Source organism: Ammospiza nelsoni, chromosome 15, assembly GCF_027579445.1.
Source record: "Ammospiza nelsoni isolate bAmmNel1 chromosome 15, bAmmNel1.pri, whole genome shotgun sequence".
Classification (NCBI taxonomy): domain Eukaryota; kingdom Metazoa; phylum Chordata; class Aves; order Passeriformes; family Passerellidae; genus Ammospiza; species Ammospiza nelsoni.
In genome coordinates, this window is record NC_080647.1 from 11896297 (window position 1) to 11921193 (window position 24897).

Consider the following 24897-nt stretch of genomic DNA (forward strand, 5'->3'; position numbering starts at 1 on the left):
AGTGATGACATGGCCCTTATGTGGTTCCAGATGCATCAATGTAATGGAGCTTTGTATCTTCTGCAGAAAGGGACACAAAGGATGTGTAAAAACAAATTATTGCAATATCACAGCATGATTTTTTCTGGGCATTTCTCACATATAGGTGGGGTTGCCTGCTCCTTGCTAGGCTAATGTGGATTCACCTTCAGCATGCCTTTATCAGAGAAGATGAGAGAGGGGGTAAAACTTTTGTGCTGAGTTGCAACAGTTGGGATCTTTGAATGTAATGAGAGTCTGCTTCCCACCATATTAATATGAGTATTGTTCTAACCCTGGCAGGTGAATAATTCAAGGTGCTGATGCACTCTCAACTGCTTCCAGGAGCAGGCCCAAATTTGGGTTTCCTGGACCACTTTGGGGCTTTGACTGATCAGCTAAGTGAGCCACAAGTGTTCAGCTTGAACCTGCCAAAGATCCAGCAATTTATTACAGAGCCTTCCTGTGGTGAGGGATTGATGCCCATCAGGTGGGTTGGAATCAGACTGGTCCGTTTGAATTGTCTGTAGCTTACAGTAAGGGCTGGCATCTCATATCTGATCTTGGACAGTGCTTCAAGATTAGCTCTGAGTTGCTGATTCAAATCAGAACTCAGACTGTTTGTCTTGGTTGTTTTTAATCTGAATTAAGTTAATGAGATTTTTATTGAGGTAGTTGTGATGTTGGTGTCTCTGTTAAGTAGCTTTTCTTTGTTTACATTTGAGTCTTGGAGAGCAAAAGTGAACCTGAGGCCTAAGCTCTGAACTAGGAATAATGATGTCCATATGGAGAATTATTTCAGTCTATCTGCAATGGTTTAAATCCACATTTCATTTCACACAGTCTCTTTCATGTGTAGACAAGGGCAAAGGATGCAGTCCTGTGGAATGTGGGATATTTAAGAGGCACAGTCGATTTTGAGACATTTTTTCCAGCTTTGTGGAGCCCTTCAGCTGTGTAAATAAAAAGCAAAACAGGGAGTGCTTTTGTTTTTTTTTTTTTTTTCTTGCATATAAATACCTTTTCTAGGTACTTTTTCATAGTTTCTTATCTATCCCAGAGAAATGTTCCCTACTACATTAGAAAAAAACTGGTCTGTGGTATCCTTCACTGCTTTCTCCTTTAGTTCCTTGTGGAGTGCCCATTGCTCTGTCAGTCTTGGCATGTCTCCAGATTCAGTAACTTAGACCACAACCTTTTTGTTTCAAACCATGATTCAAAAACACATGACAAAAATACCCATGTAGCTGTCTGGGTTTGGCTATGACGGGTGGAGGTGTTGGTGGCTCTTCCCAAGGCATTCAGGAGAGTGGAAGCTCTCCCCTTGCTCCCTCTGGGTGGCAGATCATCCTTGTGATCCACCTGGCTTTTCTGCATCATCAGGGTATGTCCATAGCCTTTGTCATATGAAGTAAAGTCACTTTTTCTATCAAAATAATCACCAGTTTACAATGCTGCGAGGTGCTCACTTCTGTAACCTGTAGGAATGCACTTCCTGTCCTTGCTGTGCTATGGTGATGTGCCATTACTCAATGCCTGGACAAGCTCTAATGGGGAAAGCTGTTTCCCTGTTGCTCACCCTCTGTAACACACTTCTTCCCCTCCCAGGTCATGTAACCATCCCAGAGCTCAATCAGTTCAGTAAGTGGCCAGGATTCCAGCAGGAGCACAATTTGAATGGATTGCTTTTGTTTTGATGTGATCAAAAAACACCCACAAAGAAAATATTTTGGGCTAGGAATGTTCTCCAGCAGGGTGGAGAGGAACTCTCTCCAGTTTTCCTTTCATAGTGTCCTGCAGCTATGCTGAAGCCTCAGCACCCTTGTTCATGTTATCTCACATTAGGCACTGGTTAAGCATAGCCCTTAAATACACACCTAACTTTGAACATTGCTGCCTTTACTCTGCAAAAGTAATTCTGTTTTGCTTTTCTGGGGCCATGGCCTGAACAGCCACAGAAGGGGAAAGTGAGAAAAGCTGGGCAAGCCCAATACTGGTTGCACTTGGAAGAGTGAAGCTGTGTGAGAAGTGGGAGCAGGTCCGGGGTGCTGGGAGTCTGCAGAGCAGCAGCTTCAGCAGGGGAAGAGACACTTAAAGTGGGTGTGCTGAGGGGGACCAGAGATGAAAGCCAGATGTATTTTGTAAAGTGTTGCCTGTGGTTGCATTGGCAGTATGCAGAGAAAGAGTTGAAGAGCTGTGGAAAGAAATGTAGTCAGGTAGGTTCTGTGTTTGAAGAGGGGAGATGGATCCTTGAAGGCCATGAACTGAGAATGCTGTCGAATGCTAATTGAGCAAGGGGGAAAGTATATTTTCAGGTTATTTCCATCAGTTGTGACAAGCTTCACTGTTTAATTCCCAGCTCTTAGCAATTAAACTGGGTGATCCAAGGTCCAGACAAAGGATATTATAATTTAAATTTGAAGAAATGTTTAGTTAAAAGCATTAAATTCACAGCTACTGCATGAATATACTTTCTGTATTCATTGACATTCTTTATTCATTATTGCTACAAGTACACTGTCAAGAGGGAATTTTAAACCAATATTAGTAAGTCACTATGTAAAACTCCTAATGCTGCAATTCCTAACAGAAGTTTGTTTATTCCATCTCAGAATGGATGTTTCCATTTCAAGTACTTGGGACCAAGGTAGTTTTACTGGGATACAACCTGAATTCAAAATGTGCCCTCCACACAGAGAGCTTCTTATGAACGGCTAGTTCAGAGGCCAAAAGTTGCTTGTAGCAAGTACAGAGGATAACATCTGAATAAATGAATATATTGGAGGGAATCATAAGCTGCTTACAGGGTGTTTGCAAACAGGAACAGAGAGTACATTCATCAAAGAAATTACTCAGTTTGAATAATTTGTTCAGCTCAGAGCATGTTTACCTGACTGTGAGGGGAATGGGGAAGTTTAATTGGCAAATGTTTGTATTGTGCTTTGAGACAGTTGTATGAAAGGGAAGCGTTCTTGTTGTTTCTAGGATTATAATTCCTTCTGTAGCTTGTGTGAATGCAGCCTTTTCTTCAGGGTTGTGTAAAGAAGGGATGCAGTGGTTGTTTTGCACCACCTGCACGTGGGGGAGGTCCTACAAAAGATGTGTTCACTTCAGAGGGCACCCTGGCTGTGTGTGCCCTGCCTGCAGAGCCAGCCCCACACACCTGCACGGTCTGCAGGCACCCAGGGGTGGGAGCAGCTGAGCACAAACTGCCCTGGGGGGGTTACAGACCCTGAGTACCCAGACAGGATTGTCTCTGCTTCAGCTGATGCTGAACATGGCCATTTTTTATCAAAAAGGCTTCAGTATTGTGTTTTAACTTATCTGAATTTTACAGAGAAGACAGTAAACATCTTCCACAAAAATAATGAAATCATGACTGACTCTGTTCTGTCCAACTCACTGTCTGCTCTTTAAAGGAGCTGTAAGAAAACTGCAAGTAAACATGCAGATGTAGGAGAGCAGATACAGGCCTGAACTGGGCTGGGAAATACTCTGTTAATACCTGAACAGAGTGTCTCAGTACTCAATATCTAGAGAGAATCCTTCTCAGTTACATCACCATTGATTTTTGGAAATGGATAAGTGTCACTGGGAGCAAAATTTGGCCCATACAACTAAGTAATAAATATCTTTTTGCAGGAAGTATATTTATAAACAAAAAGTGAGCCTTGGATCTTCAGGTTACATTTGCAAAGCTGCTGCCTGAAAATTGGCATGGTTCCTTCCAGTCAAGTGATCTTGGAGACAGTTTTGCTGCATCACAAGCTGCAGTAGTATCTCTGAGGCTTTGGAAAGGAGCACCAGTGTCTCTGCAAACAGGATACTATTTGTGAGTTTTAATTGGAACCAGTCCTGTTTGAAGGATGCAGACTTTGAAATAGCAGGGCTAACATAAGAAAGCTGTTCAAGATCTATCCACAGTGTTCCCCAGATACACAGGGGTGAGGAGCTTACTGAGATCAAGGCCCAGCATGAGATTCTGCTCTGAACTTGAACTCAATTGAACAAATCTTTTGTGTGTATATTATGTGTTGAAGACATTTGAGTGCTTCAGATGTCTTACTTCCTCTTCTCCCTAGCTTGTCAAGGACTAGATGCAGAAGTATTATGAGACAGGCTTTTGCAAAGGGGGAATTGAGTCATAGAGAAGCTGAATGCCATATATTTAAAGTCAATGTTTGTCTTCTCACTTAACAAAACTGGTGATTAGAAGAGGTGAGGAAGAAGGAAATGGATGTTTGGTCATCTTCTATAACCCTGTAATAGTTATGCAGAAGCAACTGACCTGGCTGAGAACTTAATTTTAGCTTTTGCCATTTGGCTGGGAAACTCTAGCTAACACACTCAAATGCACTGTTGTATTTGGTACAACACTCTGTCTCTTTAAATGCTTCCTTAAAGCTGATGGGCAGTGACAGGATTTTTCTCTGGAAGTAGGTAGTTGTTGGTCACCTGTCCTCTTTGTTGCACGTGTGTGACTATCTTACAAATTCCTTTGAAAAGGGTTACCAGCACTGCCTTGGTTGCACTAATGGGGTCCTTGAGGACTGACATGAGGAAAATCTGTCGATTGTGCACTCCATTCTCTTGGTGTGAGCACCAGCTGTGCTCTCCAGAAGCTGTCCCTGCTGACAGCCTGTGTGGCTCTCATGGCCCTGGTGGGTATGGTCAAGTGCTCTGGTGGCTGGGTTGTTTCAGCTTACAAACCAGCACAACCCCACCAAAAAAACTCCACACCCCAAAACTCCCAAGCAATTAAAAAAAGGCCTGAAGAAAAAAAGAGAAGTAACACCAGAATTTGATGGACTGAATAAATGGATACGCCATAGTAATTTGCAATAGACAGAAAGTGTGTTTTGATGGAGTTAGTCAGAAGTAGACTAGCAGGACCAAGGACTTGTTAAAATGACAGGAAAACCTGGCCCCAGAATAGAGTATAACTTGAGCTATCTGTAGTTGGCATTTCTCTGCAATGTAAATCTGAGAGTTTTCCCAGCTGAATAGATCTTATTGCTCCTCCATTCATTACAGGTTTTCTCTAAGTTTGGGTTGGAGTAAATCAGTACAAAACACTTAAAATATGAAGTCTTACATGATAGTGAGTGTTCTTTTGTAATGATGCAGTGGTACATGAGAAATCTCAAAATTAGAATTAATGGAAGAGCAGATAGATTCCTCTGATCAGGAAAACCATAAATCTTAAGTATTTTGGTGAGTATTGCTTTGTGGTTTGCTTTAGTCTTGATTTAGACCAGCTTTAGAAAGTCAGTATCAGCCGTTAAACCTTCCAGTCTATCTTCCCCTGCTTTTTTTTTCCCCTGGTTTAGAAGTGAATAAAAGAGCTTTGTACAGTTCTTGAAACTGAGCCTGAAACAGCTCTGAACAAAATATAGTGTTCCTTTCAAAATCTTGGAAATAATTACATCATAGGCAAATTGGGCCAGAAACTGTTAATAGTATTCTTTGTGGGATGAAATCTCATGGGAGGACTTATTTCAGCAGACTGGCATTGTTTACAAATAGATGCAGTGACAGGTACAGTTGTCCCATTCTGAGGGACAACCGAAACTGTGGCCTATAATGGACTTCTCAGCACTACCTTGCTTTTGATAACAAGCTGAAAATATGCCTTTGGTGCTCCTGTGGTCACCCTCACACTGATCATCCTGGGAGGGAAGATATATTTGGCACTCGAAAACTATTTGTAGGTGGCTTAAAGAGAAAATAAAAGCATTGCTTGCATAAGCTCCTGGCCTTTGAGAATTGTTGGAGATACAGGGAGCTGTGTCCAGATGTCTCTGCTGGGCTTCATAAGCCAGGAACTCTGCACAGAAAGCTGGGCATCCTGGACCTTCCCTTCAGCAGGATAACAAACAGCACGTGTGGATCTCCCTGTACCATGCAGTGGTTTTCATTACTGGCTTCCCCCCCCCCCCCCCCCGCCCCCACACACATTCCTTACTAGAAAACCTTCTGCATTTCAGGATGGAAATCACAAAGATTAGTAATATTAACTGTTTGACCTCAATCTACAAAAGCATTTAGTTCTCTAGGTAAGTAGGCTAGTCTGTACTTGAAAACTACACTGGCACAGGCTCTGTTCTGGGCACAGTTACAGCTGTTTCTGGGTGATACATAGCACTTTACTGCCTGTGTATGTGCTTCTGAAGGAGGGTGAGCTGTGTTCCTCCATCACCAGAGCACATCTTTACCTGAACAGTGGGACTGTGTGAGCAGGGCCTTCTCTTGGGAACCAGACACATGCTGGGGACCATGTTTTTTTTGAAGGATCGCTTTTCTTTCCCAGATGGTGTGGTTCAAATGGCAGACACATTTCTCTCTGACAGCTGCCTCCAGTACATTACTCCATTAGTTACAAGTGTGTGATGTTTCCCAAGCTTTTAGGCCTGAAGGCAAAGCTCCAGAGAGCAGCACCTGGTCAGTGGCTGCCTGTGGTTCAGTGTTAGCTGCAGTTACGGGTGGAGGTGAGCAGCCCATGGTAAGGGGAGGTCTGGCACAGGGTGAGCCTATGATAGACATCCTCTTTGGATGGTGAACACCCATTGATCTACCAGCAGAACTATTGTTTGAAATTTCTGTAATATGCTGCAGAAGGTCAGGTCACTAATTTAACACAAACCAGTTGAAGGCAGCTGGGAAGGTGCTCATTCAAACTGCTCCCCTGATGGAGGTGAGCAGCTGGGGTTAGTAGCAGCTTCAGGTGTGTGTTTGTGAATCAAGGTCTTCAGGATCACTGCTCCATGCTGTCTGTACTGGGGAGAGGACTGGGACCCAGCTGTTCCTAGAGTTTTGAGCTGTGTGACCTTGGGATGGGTCCGTGGGATCCCATGGAGATGTAGATATTTGGGAACAGATGCAGACTAGAGGTGTGATGGTATATTTCATTTGTTCTTTTCAATGGACTGGTACTTTGAATCTCAAACCGGACTTTTTGGGATTTAATTTGGATGAAATTAAAAATGTAAGTCAAGTAATTTTAAAAAGTCATTATTTTATATGTGGTAATTTAAAAATGGTAACAAAGGCTAAAATGCCCATGTCATGAAAAACAGTCTGAAGTGAACATCTCTAAATGTTCCAGTTGATCATTTAGCTTTTACTTGTAAGCTAACATCAGTTAAGGCGATGTGAATTTCATTATTTCCTATTAATGTACCACACATAAATCTGGAAAAATTACAGTTATATCAAAATAAATGTGGTTGTTGAAAATGTTAATCTCCATTCTAATAAAAACAAAAAAACAACCCAAGACCAACACTGGAGCCCCAAAAACTCTCAACTATGACAGCTTTACCTCCTGACCAAAGGAAGAGCAGCTGGAGCTTCAGGACCTCTCTCTGTGACAGTCACCATGTTTGGTTGATAGTTGTGGAAAAAACCCTCCATCTTCCATAGCTGAAAAATAAGTTGCTTCCCTTTAAATTTAAGAGAGTAGCTGATGAGGGCAATAGCTTGTGTTACCTCCTCAGCATGACAAGAGATCCAGAACACATTCACAGTGATGTGCATGTGCCTTCTGTAAAAGGAGCTACATTGATTTTAGGGGATGGAAGACAAGGTGCCTATAGAATCATAATGTTTAAAAAGTATTGCCCACATCAGTTCTGAACTGTCTGAAATTATACTCTATTTTTGGGTCTTAAAACAGTTAATTTTATGAAGTGTTGTTGGCTACCCATATCCCCTCAACGAGGACCTTGTTTCTTACATAATAAAAAATTATCAACTACGATGCCAGGTAGTTTCAGTAAGTCATTTAACTTTTACTTTGGAAGTCTTTTTTAGAGGAAAATTTGGATTGCAAACAACTACAGGGAAATAGTTGTACGTAAAAACTGCAAAAATGTATAACAGAGATAAAGAAAAATCTGTATTTTAATGGTAATACTTTGATTTTTTAGGAATTAGCCACTCAGTTTATTTACAGCAACCAGCAGCAACCTTATTCGAGCAGCCTTCTAACAGAGAGATTTTCTCATGCCACTAGAAAGCTTTACCTGCCCAAGCCACCAGCCTTGGCATCCTCCCTTGACAGCATGTTTTGTGTTGTGCTTTGCAGGAGGCTGTGAGGGCTGCTGAAGATGTCAGATAGTCTGGATATTGAAGAGAAACCTCCAGCTCCACCGTTGAGAATGAACAGCAACAATCGCGATTCTTCAGCGTTAAACCACAGCTCCAAACCGCTCCCCATGGCCCCCGAGGAGAAGAACAAGAAAGCCAGGCTGCGCTCCATCTTCCCAGGAGGAGGGGACAAAAGTAAAGTATCACCACTGCAGATGGGGGCTCCCTCTCTGGGCTTTCTGCTGGTCATTGGTTTTTGTGTTTATTTTCTGCCACTGTTGTCTTTCTGTTTCGGTTGCAGGCCGTGGTAGCAAAGCCTTCCGTTCCAATTACTCTAGAAACACATTTCAAAAGAGGAGGAGGTGTTCAGTCAGTTACTTTCTTGTCTATGAAAAGACACTAAAATGTGCACACATTGTGCAACTTGCCTTTTAAAAATAACTTTATCGTTATACTGGGGAATCCTTTCCTTTGGATTTTGCTTTGCATTAGCAGTAAATACAGAGATGAGGATGTGTCCTTGTGAAAATACATTCACAGAAGTGACAGGGCAATATGCCTGACACTTTGGGATTTTTTAATGCACTTATATTCCAAGAACAGGAACAAAGCTCTTCTTGCTTGTTCCTTTTGCAGTGAAAGTGGATACAGAATGGCTTGGTTTATAACCTGTAGGTGTGGATGCAGCAAGAGAGTCTTTTAAAGATGCAGCAAACAGCATTTCCATTGCATTCTTTGAAATGCATTTGTGGAAAGGTGTGTTTTGAATTAGCTTATTTGCAGGTTTAAGGGAAGGGATCTTCTTTATTTCTAGTCCCATGGGAACTGATGGGCTGCACCTGCAAGGCTGATGTCACTGCAAGGCCACTCTTGATTGTCTTTGGAGGGTTGGGGTTGCTGGGGGATATTCCTGATGATGGGATATCAAAATGTTGATCTGGGGAAATGAAGCCAGCCAGCCTCACCTTGGTCCCTGGGAAAGTGGTAGAGAAAATCCTCCTGGAAACTATTTCCATGCAAATGAGGGATAAGAATATGGTCAGGAATAGTCAGCATGGATTTGTGGAGAGGAATTCATGCTGAACTATACTGACAGCCTTTTACCTTGAAGTGACAGGCTTGGTGGTGAAGGGAGAGCAGTCTTTGTTACCTCTGCTTTAGTAAGGTGTTCAGCAGAGCTTCTCACAGTGTCCTCACAGACAGACTGGTCAGGTGCAGTATAGGTAAGTGTACAGTGAGGGAGCCTGAGAACTGGCTGGAATGCTGGGCTCAGAGGTTGTGGTCAGCAGCATGAGTCCAGCTGGATTTCAGGAGTGATTCTGTCTTCAGTGTCCCTCCAAGGAGAGCTCAGAGCTATGGAACTGTGGTCATTCCCTTGGAGCTCCAGCTTACCTGTGCTGCCCCATTCATGAGGCTTCATGGGGTTGTGTGGAGCAGCTGGAGATTGGCATTCAAAACTCCTCACAGGCAGTAGAAGGCACAGTGGCAGTTCCATTCCTCCCCTCAGCCATGGGCAATCCTGATGACTTTTCTGATGTGAGAACTGTAACTGGATTTCTTAGGCAGACCCAGCCGGTTCACTCTGCAGATTGTTCCCCCAAATGTCCCCTTCTGGGAACAAAATTAATTTTCAATTGATTCTTTTTAAAGGCCAAAATGAAGGTGTCTCCCAGCTTGCTTAATTCCTGGAAAGACTTGGATCACTTCTTCCCTTAAGTGCTAGCAGGATGGCATTATCCCTTTCCAAGGCAGCATTTCTTAATGAGGAGATGCTGTGGAAAATGCATGCAGAGAAGGGAAGACCCAGAAACAACCCCTCCTTGAAATGATCAGTGACATTAAAAATGTAATTAACTACCAGTCAGAGCAATCTTAGGGAACATACAAGTGTCATAATTTTGAATGTGACTATGAGGAAAAGATAAGATTTATAGCTTAATTTTGTGGGGTGAAATAATAAATGGAGGAAGTTTAGCTTGACTGGCCAAGTCCCTTGAGGTAGTTTTCACTGCAGAGCTGGTTTGTGGGTCAGGGTATCAGCTGGCCTGTGTGTGCTTCATAGACTCTGTGACACATTTTTGAGACTTCTGCTTATAAAACTGGTGATTTATATGTCTGCTCTCATCTAGTGCAGTGCTTTGCAGCATCACTATGTTAAATCCATAGTTCATCACTGGTGCAAGTCACTAGAATGTGAAGAAAACACCATGGCAGGGTATTTCTGCCTGAACCTGCAGGAGCTTTGTTGTCTTTCATTTGCTCCCAGACAAGAGGGATGTGAGAATGGATATGGTACAGTGTGTTCTCTCCAAGGCTGTGGTGTGTGTCAGGACTGCTGTGCCTGGCACCAGGAATCTTCTGCAGTCCCTCCCCTGCTGGAGTGCAGCATTTTCAGTTAGAGTTTGAGCACTTGTGTTTAAAACCTTGTTTTGGCAAGGCGCTGATGGCACTGTGGAGACCTTCTGTGGATCTGCAGTTGAAATAAACCATTTAGGCAGTGGTGTCCTGCCCCTTCCCCTAACACATGACCTCCTCATATTCCTTGTGTAGCTCCTCTCACTCCCATCTCTGACCTAAGGTACCCCAATTCCTGAGGACAGGAAGCCAAGGCAGACAACTGAAATAACTTTCTAGTGTCATGCAGGCAATTTGTGTGGAATAAGGAGCTGAACTTGTTCTGCTGGAGCTGTGAAATTTGCCTTCCTGCCTCAGAGATCATCATGATGGTGGGAGCCACAGTGGAGTACAGCAGTAGTGCATCATTCAGCAGAGGTGTTACCTCAGCAGAAAGGACTTGGTACTTCCACTTGTTTGATACAGGCTTGTTCTTTCATTAAACCCCCTGTGATGCTGTGAAATAAATTCACTCTGTGTGCACACTGGGGCTCCATGAGAGCACTGTAGAGCATTCAGCCTAAAGAAGTCAGGAGGAGGCTGAGCTGCACAGCTCAGATGCCCCTTTGAGATGTCCATCCATGCTGAGTTCCTGGGTGGATGATGCCACTTCCATTGAAGCTGCTTTAGACTTGGCTGCAGAGGGGACCGGGGTCTGGCACCTCCTGTACAGAAAAACCAGAAAAGAGGGAAGGAGGAAAACTCAGCCGAGTAAAGATCAATGGAGCAAGAAAAGAGGACAAGGCTACAGGAGGAGCAGGCTGGGAAGGAGGATGGGAGGACAAGTGTGAGAGGGAATGGAGGAAAGAGCAAAGTGAGTTGAAGAGGAGGTGAGCAAACAGGAAGGCATAAGCATGAGGTCAAACCCTTCCTCTCTCTCTGAGAAAAGCTGCTACTTAGGTGAGTCACATATTTCTCCCAGACAACTGCTCTTTTAACATATTGGTGATGATGTTGATGCAATCTGTGGAAAACAGACCAATTTTTCTGTGTTCTATTTTAACCTGTCATAGGTGCTGAGGTGGTGTGGAGGCCATACCTCATGGCTAACTTTGTGCAGCAGGAGTGTATTGTGGAGGGCATTTACAAGAAAATCAAATAGGAATGTTCAGTACAAACCTCTTGCATCCAGTGAGTCAGGTGCTTCAAAAAAGTCATGTCTTTTCATATCATTTGCCAGCTTGTGTGAAATAGGAATGATATGATTTGCAGAGCCCAGACAGAAACATTAATGTTTTTACACTGGGAAGAGGTGAGGGTGTAGTAAAGAGATATTTAATTCTGTGATTCATTTATAGTGTATCAGCATTTGGACCACAGGTATTACATCACAGGTCCATGAAGCAAATGAGCCAGATCTTGGGGAATGAGCTGGATCACTTGTCCTCCAGCAGAAGAATCCTGGAATGGAAAAATGCTGCTTTTGGTGGAGCATTTTTGTATAATCCCTTATTTCACTCCTAGATTTGACTGCTGCTTTGAACTGAATTTGATAGTCCTTAAGTGTAATTTTTGCTGCAAGAGCTTGCAAATGATGAGGGAGAAGAAGCCAGTTTTGTTATCTACACACAGATGACATCTTCTAACTGGCAACATCTGTCCTGAAAATTAAACAACATTATCTTAATGATAGAAGAAGGGGAAAGCCTTTGCATTTGTATTTTATATATTGCTGCCATCTTTACTGAAAGCTAAATGAAAATATTTCATTGGTGAACAATGTGTAATGGTGTGCAGCACAGACAAAAGGTGACAGTTATTTAATGAGGATTAATGCAGCAACGCAGAGAAAGGATTAGAAGCATTCCAAATAGACTGTAAGGACAAAGAGCAGAGCATCTTTATCTCAAAGGAGGCTGTAAGGTGGAATAGGAAGTATGCAAATAGAGGCTTTGTGGAGCTACAGCCTGAGCAAAGACAAACTTAAACTGGGGAGACTGATGGTACATAATGAGTCCAGCCTTGGATGAGACCCCTAGATGAACTATGGAGCTGGCAAACATGATATTAAAACACTGCAGGAAAGTGAAGACAGCTTCCCTCAGCATTTATTCCATCATTCTTTATCAGGGTCAGTAAAACTGGGCTGAAGTGACATTTGTCAGTAGTCAGAAGTGCAGGAGATGGATGACCACAGGGAATGTTACTTTCAAAAGGTTGTAAAGAAGGAGGGAGATGAGAAGCAAATGCAGGTTGACTGACTTTTGAGTCTGCCTGCTTAAGTAAGATACTTCACACTCTGGGAATACTGGTGGTGATTTAAAAAGAAAAAAAATCTGGATTACTAATAAAGCCTGCATTTTATGATCATATGTCTTAGTTAATTGAGAGCTCAAAGCTTTTCCAAAGACATTTATGGGATTCTGTTGCTGGGCAGATTCTGTCTTTGCTGAAACAGAGCTGCTGTTTCAGCCTTTTAGTTGGAAGAGGAGTCACCACATGAGCTGCCGGTTTTCATAGAACCTGTAGGAAAAAAATTGATTATCTAAAAAAGCCTCTCCTCTGATTTGACTGATTTTGAAATGGACTCAAACCACGTTGGAGAGCAGACACACATACACACACGTTGGAGAGCAGACACACATGGTGTGTACTCTGTGATTTACTTCTGCAGGAACTCGCCAAGTCAAATAGGAGTTCGTTTCTAGAGATGAAAACTCAGTGAAAAAAAGAACTGAAAATAGAAATCATACTGGTTTAGAGATAGCCTAAGACTACTTCATGAATAGCTTGCTTTGGCAGCAGTCACATTGGCTGAAATAAAAACAAAATAAAGTAGCTCCTTGTAAACCTTCCCTAACAGGGGTTGACAGGCATTGTGTTAACCTAGGTCTGTTTCTCAAGTTGGATGGATGTTAATTGATTTGTTTTCCACTTTTAAAGCACTATTTTGAGCACACCTGATTGTTAAAAGTTTTAAATTAAAAGCTGTTCAGAAAATAAGTGCTTGTTAACATTTTTGCCTCCAGCCAACAAGAAGAAAGAGAAGGAACGTCCTGAGATCTCTCTTCCCTCAGACTTTGAACACACCATTCATGTGGGATTTGATGCTGTCACTGGAGAATTCACAGTGAGTAACTGCTCTATTTCATGCTTACCAGAACTTCTAGTTTCTTGATGGTAAAATAACCTCCTATTGCCAGAAACATCAGATCACAGCAGCCAGGCTGTGAAGAAAGAGACTTTAATTTGTTGGGCTTAGGATTTTGAGTGTTTAACTTGTGATTCAGGCTGCCTTTTTTTTTTTTTTTCCTCCAAGAATTGTCAGCAGAGTGTCTGTGGGAAATGAAAATTAGGAAGAATGTAGGTGTATGCTTTTACCAGTCCCCCAAGCTGCTACAAGGGTTGGTTATTCAGTGTCTTTGGGAAAATATCAAAAGCAACCCCTAGATGCATAGTAGACAACCAGCCTCAAGTGCAAAGTCCAGCTCTCTGCAGGTAACCCTTGGAAACGCTCAGAAAGCTGCAGCACTGTGGAAGTCCATTCATTTTAATTTAGTATCCTTCAAAATATGTTTATACACTAGGTGATCAGTGTTTCTAGCCTTTATGTATTAATAAAATAGCTGTCAGCTTTTACTTCTTGAATATCACAAAATGTTGGGAAAAACTAATCTGATAGAAGCTCTTTGAAGTGTGCAGGGGGCTTCAGAGCATTTTCTCTCTGATTACTAGTAGGGTACTGAAACCATTGTTCCTTGAAGCTGAGATGGCAGTGAGCTTACCTTTTGTTAAGCTGTGGAGGTGAGAGGGAGCATTAGCAACTCTGCTGCCACCAGCAGTGCCCCATGAGCTGAGTGGTCAGACTGAGTAATCACCATTGTGGACTCTGCTAGTGCTGACTGGCTGCATACACCAAGTAGGATGGGACAAATCATTTGCCTGGACAAAGGATGGCTAATTTTCAGAATTTGAGCCTTAAATGTGATTTATTCTTAATTTTCTACTTTGATTGCTACTTTTGTTTCGCAAAGACATTTCAGAAAGCTGGAAACTTTCTGTGTCCTACAGTAGCAATTGCAACAATAGGAATAACAGTAGAAGAAAAAAAGACACATTTAATTACAGCATGTCTTCAAAGGAGTAGTGAAATTGAATTATCCTTAGTAATTAGGAAATACAGCTACATTTAAAATAAGTGGACTAGTTAATTAGGATTTTTCAAATAGATGTCATAAAATCTTCAAATTTTATTCTGTGCCAAACCCTAGGGCTTGACTAAATGCATGTTTAAGAAGCCTAGATGTGGTCATTTTTGATCAGAAGCTTTGCATAAAGCTTTTAAAATTGTGTTTTCCCTGCTGTCTATCCTGATTTTTCCTTTTTTTTCCTTTCTTTCTTTCCCTGGCGCCACTTTATTGTTCAGATTAATCTTCAATGCCATTCTCCTTATCCTCATATCATATTATGTTACTTTATGCTTTTGTTTCTCCCCTTTTTGTGTTTACATCACTTCTTGTCTGTCTTCACCTTCCCACTTTCCTTTTTCTTCCCACTGGACATTCAGCTGTTCTTATTCTATATCTGTTCTTCCTTTCAGCCTTCTACCTTTATTTCTATCCTGTGTTTGAGACTTTTTCCTTCTGACTCCAGGCAAACACAATGGGTCACACTCATTTTCTCTCACAATCTGACAGGTGGTCAGGGTCCTGGTTAGTTCATGTCCCTGCCAGCTGGAACAGAAAGGAGAGACATCAGGCTTAACATACTTCAGTTTTAAGCACAAGCACTCACTATCTGTGTTTCAGGATCAAGGTTTGGATAATTTTGAATGTTGTTATTATCTACCAGTGTTTCAAAACAGTCTCTAGCATCAGAGACCTTTTGGGTTTTCTCGCTGTCAGATGCCACCAACACAAAGCAAATCAAATCTACATGGCTAAATAGGTCCAGCTTTGTTGCTGTAGCACAGTTTCTTTATAAATACCTTCTTCCTTTTCCAACAGTGGATGTGAGATGTCTGCTGGTTTGCAGTTACACATGTTCCTGAAGTGTGGAAGTGCAGTGCTGCAGTCTGAGAAAGCTGCAACCAATTCAAAACTAACCAAAGGGACAGGAGACTTCCCATGCACAGCTTGCCAGCACAAGGCTTAATACTGTAGTCCTCAGTGGAGTCCAGCATCAGTCAAAGGAAGGGAATTTTTGCACCATTAGGAACTAGACATTGGTCCCAACTATCCCAGATGCAGGCATTGCATTACACAGTACATTAGGCATGTTTGGTTTGTCCCAACCTGGATGGAACCTGTGTATCAGCTGGGTAGTCTTGTGGTTAGTACATCCTGCGAAGGGACTGCCACTAGCCCATTCCATGTTCTGATATTCCCACTGTCTGCCTCTTTCAAAAGTTTGGAAGTGCCATGGGAGCATCCAGTCAATGTGCAAACGTACAGGGTTTTTTTGTTTTGAATTACTGCAGCTGTCATGCCAGTAGTGCCTGCTCTCCTGGTTATATGCAATGCATTGGGCCATTTTCTGACACCAAACCATTGTCCCAGCTGCATCCCCTGATTGCTGTTAGATGCATCCTAATGCACAGTTGCATGGACTCCTGAGTTCTGGCTTTCAGGCTTCTGCACCAACCTGTGTTGTTCATCATGAAAATATATTACATCTCCATTTCACTGTGCTTGGAGCAACCACATTTGCTAAGAAATAGGGCTTTTAAAGCAGAGAATAAAATTGATTGGAACTGTTGGGTGGGAGCATGTTGCTAGAGCTCTATGTTCCTTTATTTTCTTGAAAAAGGATTTGCATTTTCTGAATGAAGGGCAGTGTGGTTAGCAGGCCTTTGAGGTATGTTTTTTTGTAAGGCATGCATGTTTGAAACTATTTTCTCATCCCCAGCCTAGAAGAAAATGTGGTTACCCACCAAACTTTTAAAGTTTCTAGATTATGACATTTGTAAGTGGGAAAAGTTGTGGCTGTAGATCCAAAGAAGTTGCACGTTCCTAATCTAATCAAGCATTTCTTTGCAATTGTCCTGATTTTCAGTCTGACACACAGAGAATATTTGTGTTGTGGCAATTCACAGCCTCCCAGATTTCACAATCTGACTTTGACCATCTGCTGTCTTCACTGGTCAAAGGGTGATCTCAGGGCTGGCGAACGCCCAAGCCTGGAAAAAACTTTTATAGAGCCATTCAAAAATGATAATCTGGAATCTGATCCTTCTCTTCTTTTTTTTTTTTTCTTTTTTTTTTGTTTTTTTTTTTTTTTTTTTTGTTTTGTTTTTTTTTTTGTTTTTTGTTTTTTGTTTAGTTTTAAATTGACTGGGGAAAGCACATGTAATTTTTCTGGTCAACTGCCATTAATTCTCAGGAATGTATTTTTATGAGGAGAGAAAAACTGTTTAAAAGCAAAAGGAGGGGGAATGATGCTTCCAAACTTTGGAACAGTTGTGATTTTTCTGTTTCCCTAAATCTACCTTCCTGTAGCCTGTCTACCACCTGATCTATTTGGTATCCACTTAGTAATTCCCATTTGAGATGGGACTTGCCCATTCTGGCCCATTGGTTTCCTCCTCCCACCACCTTCTGAGTTTTCCCACATTCTGTTTTAACTTTCTTTTCTTTCTTTATTTACGTCCATTACAGCCAGATCTCTATGGCTCACAGATGTGCCCAGGGAAGCTCCCAGAGGTGCGTCACAGGCCCCAAATGCTTCTTTGAGATGTCATAGCACTGCAGCAGCAGGTTGATGTGTGTGCAGTAGATTTGTTGCTTGGCTTTTCCCACTTTTTTTTCATCAATCCTAAACTTTGGAGGCCCATGTCACACATTGTTTTGTGGGCAATTTCTGAGAAGAAGCTGTATGGAAGTAGATTGGGGTGGCACGTTTTTCCTTCAGTGAGCCCTGCAATTCGCTGGTCAATGTCAGCTGTGCAGTAAAGGGGGAAATGACATGCTGGAATTGTCCTGGATAACTGAAGCAAGTTCTCATCAATAGAATTTCAGTGTAAAGCTGGGGCTTTTAGTAATTGGATAGATTTTCAAATTCCACCTCACCCATAAAATGTCCAAGAATTCATCCAAAGCTTTGGATGAACTCTCAGCCTGTTTTATGAATCCCTGGTTTCTGTATGTTTGCAGTAGAGAATCTAGAGACATCCTTTGCAGCTGTGGTATACCTCAGTGTCATGATTTTGAGAGCTGAAAGGCAGATTCTTTACCCTGCAGTGTTCCCTGGTGTACTGAAAATTAGTTGGATCAGGGTGGGGTTTACCTTTGAATCAGACAGCAGTGATCATTTCAGCAAAATGTGTTTGTGCTCCTAAGCATGAAAAGTCCAGTGTAAAGCTCCTAAAAACACTGTGTTGTGCACCAATATAGAATAGTCTTGTTATGTCTGCCCTGAATCACCAGACAAACAAGCTTAAGCATTAAATCACTATTCCATGGAAGAGCAGAGTTGATTTCCAGAGAAGTTTCATCCCCTTTTTTTCCTTTCACAGTCATTACTTTATTTTTATAAAGTTGGGTCCTGGTTTTAGCTAGATTTTTGATAGAGAAGAAATGATTGCATCTAATTTTAATTGTAAGGTGTCAATCAAAATTTCTGCAAGTAATCTTACAGCAAGCATGGGATCTTGGTAAAGATCTGTGAGGCTGCAGATTTTAAATACTCTAAACCCACTTTGTTTCCACTCAATGTCTACAGGGCATTCCAGAGCAGTGGGCCAGGCTACTACAGACCTCCAACATAACAAAACTGGAGCAGAAGAAGAACCCACAGGCTGTTCTAGATGTTCTCAAATTTTATGATTCAAAAGAAACAGTTAACAACCAGAAATACATGAGCTTTACATCAGGAGGTAAGTTGATGTCTCCCAGCAGGGGAGGTCAGCAGGGAGGCTCCAGAATGAGTCAGAGCAAAATCCAACATTCAAGTTGTCAGGAGGCAACCTGAACCAATTCTTATTGTGGAATACTCCGGAAATTAATTCCATTTCTCCTTTTCTTCCCCCCAAACATTATTAAAATATTAAAAATATTAATATTTAATATTAAAAATATTAAAATTGCTTTGTTGCAGGGTTTTAGAACTAACCAAGATTTTGTAAAAAAAATGCCATTAAGATAGTATTAGTTTGGTAGAGTGCCTGTTGACAGCTTCAGCTAGAAATAGGGTGTCAGTAGCCAACAGGGTGCAGACAGCATTTGGAGTGTCACCTGCTGGAGTTCCCTTTCCTCCACAGGATGGTCTGTGGCGCTGGAGTCTGTCATTTCCTCAATTTGAGGGTTCAACCGGGACAACTTCCAAAATGCAGAAACTTCTCAGAAGTCTTTCTGAAAACTGTGCACTTATCTCCAGGATTGAGAGAAGCATCTTTTTTACCCAAATTTCATAATTAAAGTGTTTGGCTAATTTGATGCTTACTGTGTGCTAAAATAGCAATTCCCTTTGTGATGAAATACAGACTTCATAACGGTTCATGTGTGCTCCTGAACCCAGGAGCTGTTCTCATGCTTTGTCAGAATAGAGCTGCTGTGGCTAAGGGGAGTTTTGAGGAAGCTTTTCTGTGCAAATGTTGTCAGCAAGCTAATGAGAATGAATGCATGCAGTTAATTAAAAAAAAAAAAAAAGACCACAGGAAGAAAAGGAGAAAAAAAAGAGAGAAAGCTGCTTTAGCTCTTGGGTGGAACAGAAGCATTGACAGTTAAAAAACAATTTGCTTTTTCTTGGCTGAATTTCTATTTACTTTATTTACTAGCAAACAAGCCAGAAATAGACAGTCTGGAATTTTGTTCTGTTCTCTTCCTTGGTGTTGCTCCTGAAGGGATAGTGTGGAAGAAGAGCAATCTCTATTTGGGTTGACTTGTTCTGTGGGATTCCCCAAAACAGGCAGGGTTTTTTATTAGCAGCATCTGGTTCATTCTCCTTTGCTCATTGCAGATAAAAGCGCCCATGGATACATAGAAGCCCATCCCTCGGTGAGTGGGAAAGTAACCTTTGATGTTCTTAATTTTTAAGAATTGTGGAGCAAGCCATGAACTTTCCCTGGCTGATTTATGATTTTCTGTTTGAGTTCTTTTTAATAAGGTGAAAGTCTGGTTTAGCAGACAGAAGATTGCTAGTTTTAGCCATGGTGTATATCATTCACAACAATATGCAGCACCACCTAATGAGCCAATTTTAATTTAGTTTTAAAAATCTAGAATGCCATTTCTATCAAGTTTCATGATTTCTCTCTAGTACAGCTGGATATATAACTGAATATAAATAAGGTTATAATTGATATGTAACTCACTGGAACCGTTGAAGGAAAGTTTTAAATAACCATCCACTCTAATTAATGCTGGATTGCAATAGCAATCCCAGAGATGTAGGAGTGACATACACATTAATACTGACCAAATTTATTAGGGTTATTGTTAGTGAATTAAATAGCAAGTGACTGAATGGGGATTTGGCTTTTATTTTAAAGTGTTAAGCAGCTTCATGTGAGGTTTGTGATTACACAGCCAACTGTGTATAATGAAATGAAAATCATCTTTGAATATTCACACTTTAGGTTTTCAATCAATGCCACTTCCCTTATCTTTAATAAAACACACTTCTCAGAGGAAGTGTGGTGTTCACCAGAGCAGAGGAACCCTTCCCAGTAGCTTTTCCAGTGGATATGGACACCTTGGCAGATGCTGTAGTATTTTTGTCTAGCAGACAGAGGCAGTAGTGAGACAGTCAGCATGACAGCTTTCCAAAATTACCAACGCAGCTCTCCCTGTTTGCTGTGGGCTTCCCTTACTGCTATTTCTACTGGACCAAAGGGATGGCATTTTAAAGAGAGTTGCAGTCAGATGTGAATATGTTGAATGGTGCCTTCGATTTGCATCAGTTCTCCTAGTGGTCTGTTGTAGCCAGCTTTAAAGCAGTTGGTAAAAACTTCAGAAGGTGCCTTTTCATTTTTTTGTTTCACCAGCAAATTTAGGATGAGATGATATAACCCCCTGCCTCTGAGCAGCAGGTGGGACTGGTGGAGTTCATTTCACCTATTCCTTTAAGTGTTGTGCTGGGTTTGACTTAAACTTTAGGCCCATAGGAGCAAGTGCATGTCTAGATTGGCCTCTGATGTCTGGGAAGACTGAGGGTGTAGGTAGCTGTCAGAGCTTCAAAGTGCCAGGATAGAGACTGTCACTCACTGTACTGTCTGTCCACAGAGCACAAAAACAGCATCAGAACCTCCTCTGGCTCCCTCTGTGTCTGAAGAAGAGGATGAAGATGATGAAGAGGAGGAAGATGACAATGAACCTCCGCCCGTTATCGCCCCACGGCCTGAACACACCAAATCAGTAAGTGCCAGCTTTGTTAGGTCTGTGTTTGGTGCAGTGCAGAGCTGCAAGTTTGTGATCAGACAGGACTGAAGGGGCTGAAGGTGCTTGGGTGGAAGTCCTGCCACGACACAGAGCTTCACTCCAGCCACTGACACTGGGAAATTCAGGTTTGAACTTTCACATTCTTGTGTCAGTTTCCTGGGATTCTGGTGAGGGCCATGGCTTTCTTTTTATATCAGGTAAGAGGTACTTTAATGTCCTTTAATGCTACAGGTGTGAAAATGAGCCACTTTGTCCAGCTGTGCAGGCTCCTTGTCAGCAGTGATAGCAACCCAAAGATGCAGATACATATCCTGGCAAGTACATAGGACATACTGGCCTCTGGAGGTACTTGCCCCTCTCCATGGACTGTATCAGCAAGTCCATGAAAATTGAATGTGAAACTGGCCATGAACTTGTAACCTTTCATTTTTGCTTGTTCAGTTTGGGAAGTGGACAGCAAAACCAGTTTTAGAGTCCTGGATGTGGCTGACACGATCTTCCTAAGGGCTTGTACTTGGAATATGATCTCAGGGGGATCTCTGCCAGCCACCTTTCTGACACAAAATAATTTCTTGTCACAGATCTACACCCGCTCTGTTATTGAACCTGCCGCTGCACCAGCACCAGCTAAAGAAGCCACCACTCCCCAGCCTGAAAACTCCAACACAAACACCCTGTACAGAAACACAGACCGGCAGAGAAAAAAGTCCAAGATGACAGATGAGGAGATCCTAGAGAAACTGAGTATGTATTGGGTATTTTGAGTCTGCCAGAGCAGTGTATTTGCTGCATGTGTCAGTATTAGCTGTACCAAATGTTTCTTGCAGTTTAGTGTCACAGAGTCATTTACAGCTCCCTACAGAAACTGTTGTGTTTTGAGGCAGCAAGAGAACACTTGGAGTGTTCCTGCTGCCTCTGAGGGCAGCTGGGACTGGGTTGGGTTTGCCTGAGCTTCCTTCTGTGGTTAAGGCAAAAGCTGAGATTATTTGTGGTTGAGCAAAAGGCTGTGACCTAGTGAATGACATAGGGAACTCCTGTGTACTAATGGCCAAATGAAACAGAATGTTTGGGTTCCTGAATTCTCTCTAGACTCCTAACTTCTCATGGTTCATCAGAGTCAAAATACTTTGCAAAAATCTGTTGGGTTTTTGGGTTTTTGTTTGTGGGAGGTTTTATATTGGTGTGGGATTTTTTACCAGTAGACAACTGCAGCACTAAGCTGGTCTCTTCAGCCTCAGTGAGCTCTCCTTGGGACAGTTACACATTTTTCAGGTATTCTCTTGCTGTCCTTTTTGTAATTGTTATTGCTCCTCCTACTTCTGCAGTTTATTTTTAAGAATTTTACAGTTTTGTCAGTGAGATCTCCTTTGGAAGAAGCATCTGCTATATGTTCCTCAGACAACAAGGCACTTTCTCATAGCTAATTCCCAGCCCATTAATACTTTTAGAATCCTGACTGTTGGCTCCAACCCCTGTGCAGATCATTCTCTATTGAAGCACATCAAGCCCTTCTTGCATGTGATAGCTGCCAGTGCAGTGTTCTCAGATTAAATGGTTGGGTTCAGAGCAGAGCCAAGTTATTGTGTCTACCATTAATTGTTAGTAAAAAAAAAAAAAAAGCAGATTGATCTACACCTCCTTCTGTCATATCACAGAGCCAATAATGTGTCTTTAATGGAGCCAAATGCTTGTAATAGAGTGCTGTGTGGCTGTGGCCTTTTCTCAGTGGTTGCCATTGCTCAACCTTCTTGTCATCCTTGCCCTGCCACTGATGGCTGCTGTGAATGCACAGGCTGGAGCCTTCCTTAGCTGTGAGATTTCAGCTGCTTGCAGAGTTTCCTGCATCCTTACCAGGCTGACATGAATCTCAGTGACATTAGGGAGTATCCAAGAGATAAATTCAATAGCTTTAGCTGAGGGCACAGTGAAATAAATTCCAGAGCAGGTGGTTACCTGCAGGTATGTCAGCTTATAGAGAGAGGAATTCTGCTTCTTCAGCTGATGCTAAATGTTTGAGGCAGGCTGCTCCCCCTGAGAGCTACAGGTACCCTGCATCCATGAGCTCAGGTGTGTCTATCATTTGTTCAAGCTGCTATATATGCCAGATTGGCACTGAGCCCTGGAGTTTTGGGGAGTTACATCTTTGAAATGTTACATGCTTTCATGCTTTTTCTTTCTTAACAATTTGCTACCAAGTGAGCAAGGTCTGAATGTCTGCCTTGGGCAAATTGTGATGTGGGCAATGAAAATATTTTTGTGCTTTCATGAAGCTATCTGAAAACAGGCATGATGCTTTTTTATTGAGTCTTGAACTAATTATATTTAAGCAATGTGGTGCTTGTTCTATTTTAACTTGCATGACTGTTCCACCTTGCTTACTTCCCTCACAACTCTTTCTATGCTACTTTTAGGAAGATGTCCCCTGCTCTCTTTTATCTAAAATTGCTTTCATAATTCTTTTCTGCTTGAAATAGCTTGAGTTCTTTTAGAGCTTTTAGAGTTTTATTAGTGAGTAAAGACTGTAATATTGAGATAAGATCAAATAAAATTCTGTCTGTAATGAAATCATGACTATGTTCCACTGATAACTATAAAACAGAACTGGCCCAATTCAGCTTTGTTATCCACTTAATTTAGGACTTGATAAAGTAAAGTGCTTAAAGACATCAAAATAGCTGATAGGTTTATCTTTTGTCCAGAGCAGGGAGTGCTTGTCTGAGCAGAAGTTGTGTACCTGTCACTTTGTTAATTTTAATGCTGTAATGTTTGATGTACATTGGCTTAAGTACAGGGAACCAGCCACAAACAACTGCCCTGGAAAAGCAGCTACTCAAGTCTTGAGGAAAAACTCTGGAAATCTGAACTTCAAAATTAGTGGCAAATTTGGAAAATAATTTTTTTAAATCTTTCTTCTTCAGTCGTTCTCTGTATTCTTCCCTGAAGTAAATGAACTTCCATGAACTTGTGGTATCTGTTGTAGTAGATACACCATTCCATTAACTTGCTGAAAATAGCACCCAGCCAGGCACTGGCAGCTCAGAGTTTTTCCTGTTGTCTAGCCCAGCACAGAATTGGAGCAATGTTTGATTTACTGCTGCAGAGCTCATGGGGTTGTGAGCCACAGGGTGTGAGTCAGTCCCATGTGGGACAGTCTGGCCCCATCACCCATTGTGGACTTCATGCCACTGACAGCTGAAGTTAAACCTTGCCCTGCTTGACACCTTCTTGCACATTTGGAGATGCCAGGAATCTGATGGGAAGGAAAAAAAGCAGTAATTAGGATATTTTGTCTGTGTCTAATGAAAGAGCCAAAATCTGATAGACTCAAACAAATGGAAAGGCTTATTTCAATAAACAGTACTGGTTTTTCTGGTCTGGTAGTTTCCTTGATAGAATGCAAACAGTGAAGCCTGAGGTGGTGGCTCAATGCAAATGTCTTCTAAGCACTTACCTTGGAATGTACATCACAGAAATAGTTTAAGAAGATGAGTTCAGAAGGAAAGACTTCAGTATCTGCAGCTTATTTCCTTTGACTGATCTGGCTGTGTATCCCTGTATTACAAATCCAAACACATGTTTGTTTACCTGTGCATCCAAAACAAAACTTGATGATGCACCATTCCCTCTTAGTAGTCACAAACTCCTCTTCCCCCTGTCCAGGCCATTTGTATGGAGCAGAGAGGTCTTCAGCATCCAAATGGGCATCTGACTGGATGCCTGGCCAGGAATCTGCCTGCCAGCACAGTGAGAAGACAGGGCAGCAGCACCATCTGGTACACTCCCTGCTAAGGCAATTTTGCAGCCCTTGGCAAGAGTGTTAATGGGAGCTGCAGGAGAAGAGGTTTCCTTTGCCCCACATGCTCACTCCCCTTGCCCAGTACTCTGGGAATGCCAGCCAGGGCTGATGGCAGGGTGAGCCTGCCTGCTGCCTGGGATGCCCACATGGTCTCAAGTGCCCTGAAGTGGTCCTGCCCTGCTGTGCCAACCTGCAAGAGTCAGGTGGATTGGTGTGTCGGGAACCCAAGCTGGGAAACCTTCAGAATCTGGTTAACTTTTCATAGTTTCATCTCACTGAAACACA

General features: G+C 42.1%; 1 protein-coding gene across 4 annotated transcripts in view; it reads left to right on the forward strand.

Moving 5' to 3' along the window:
- The window catches only part of PAK3 (p21 (RAC1) activated kinase 3), a 127179-nt gene that overhangs the window by 81854 nt on the left and 20428 nt on the right, over positions 1-24897 (forward strand). For all 4 annotated transcript variants that reach the window (XM_059482655.1, XM_059482657.1, XM_059482656.1 and 1 more), the window contains exons 2-7: positions 8105-8301; positions 13470-13570; positions 18160-18313; positions 19396-19433; positions 20661-20792; positions 21398-21560. In XM_059482655.1, the coding sequence (XP_059338638.1) occupies positions 8127-8301; positions 13470-13570; positions 18160-18313; positions 19396-19433; positions 20661-20792; positions 21398-21560 (763 nt within the window). In that variant the 5' untranslated portion in view covers positions 8105-8126. The remainder of the gene's footprint in view (positions 1-8104; positions 8302-13469; positions 13571-18159; positions 18314-19395; positions 19434-20660; positions 20793-21397; positions 21561-24897) is intronic.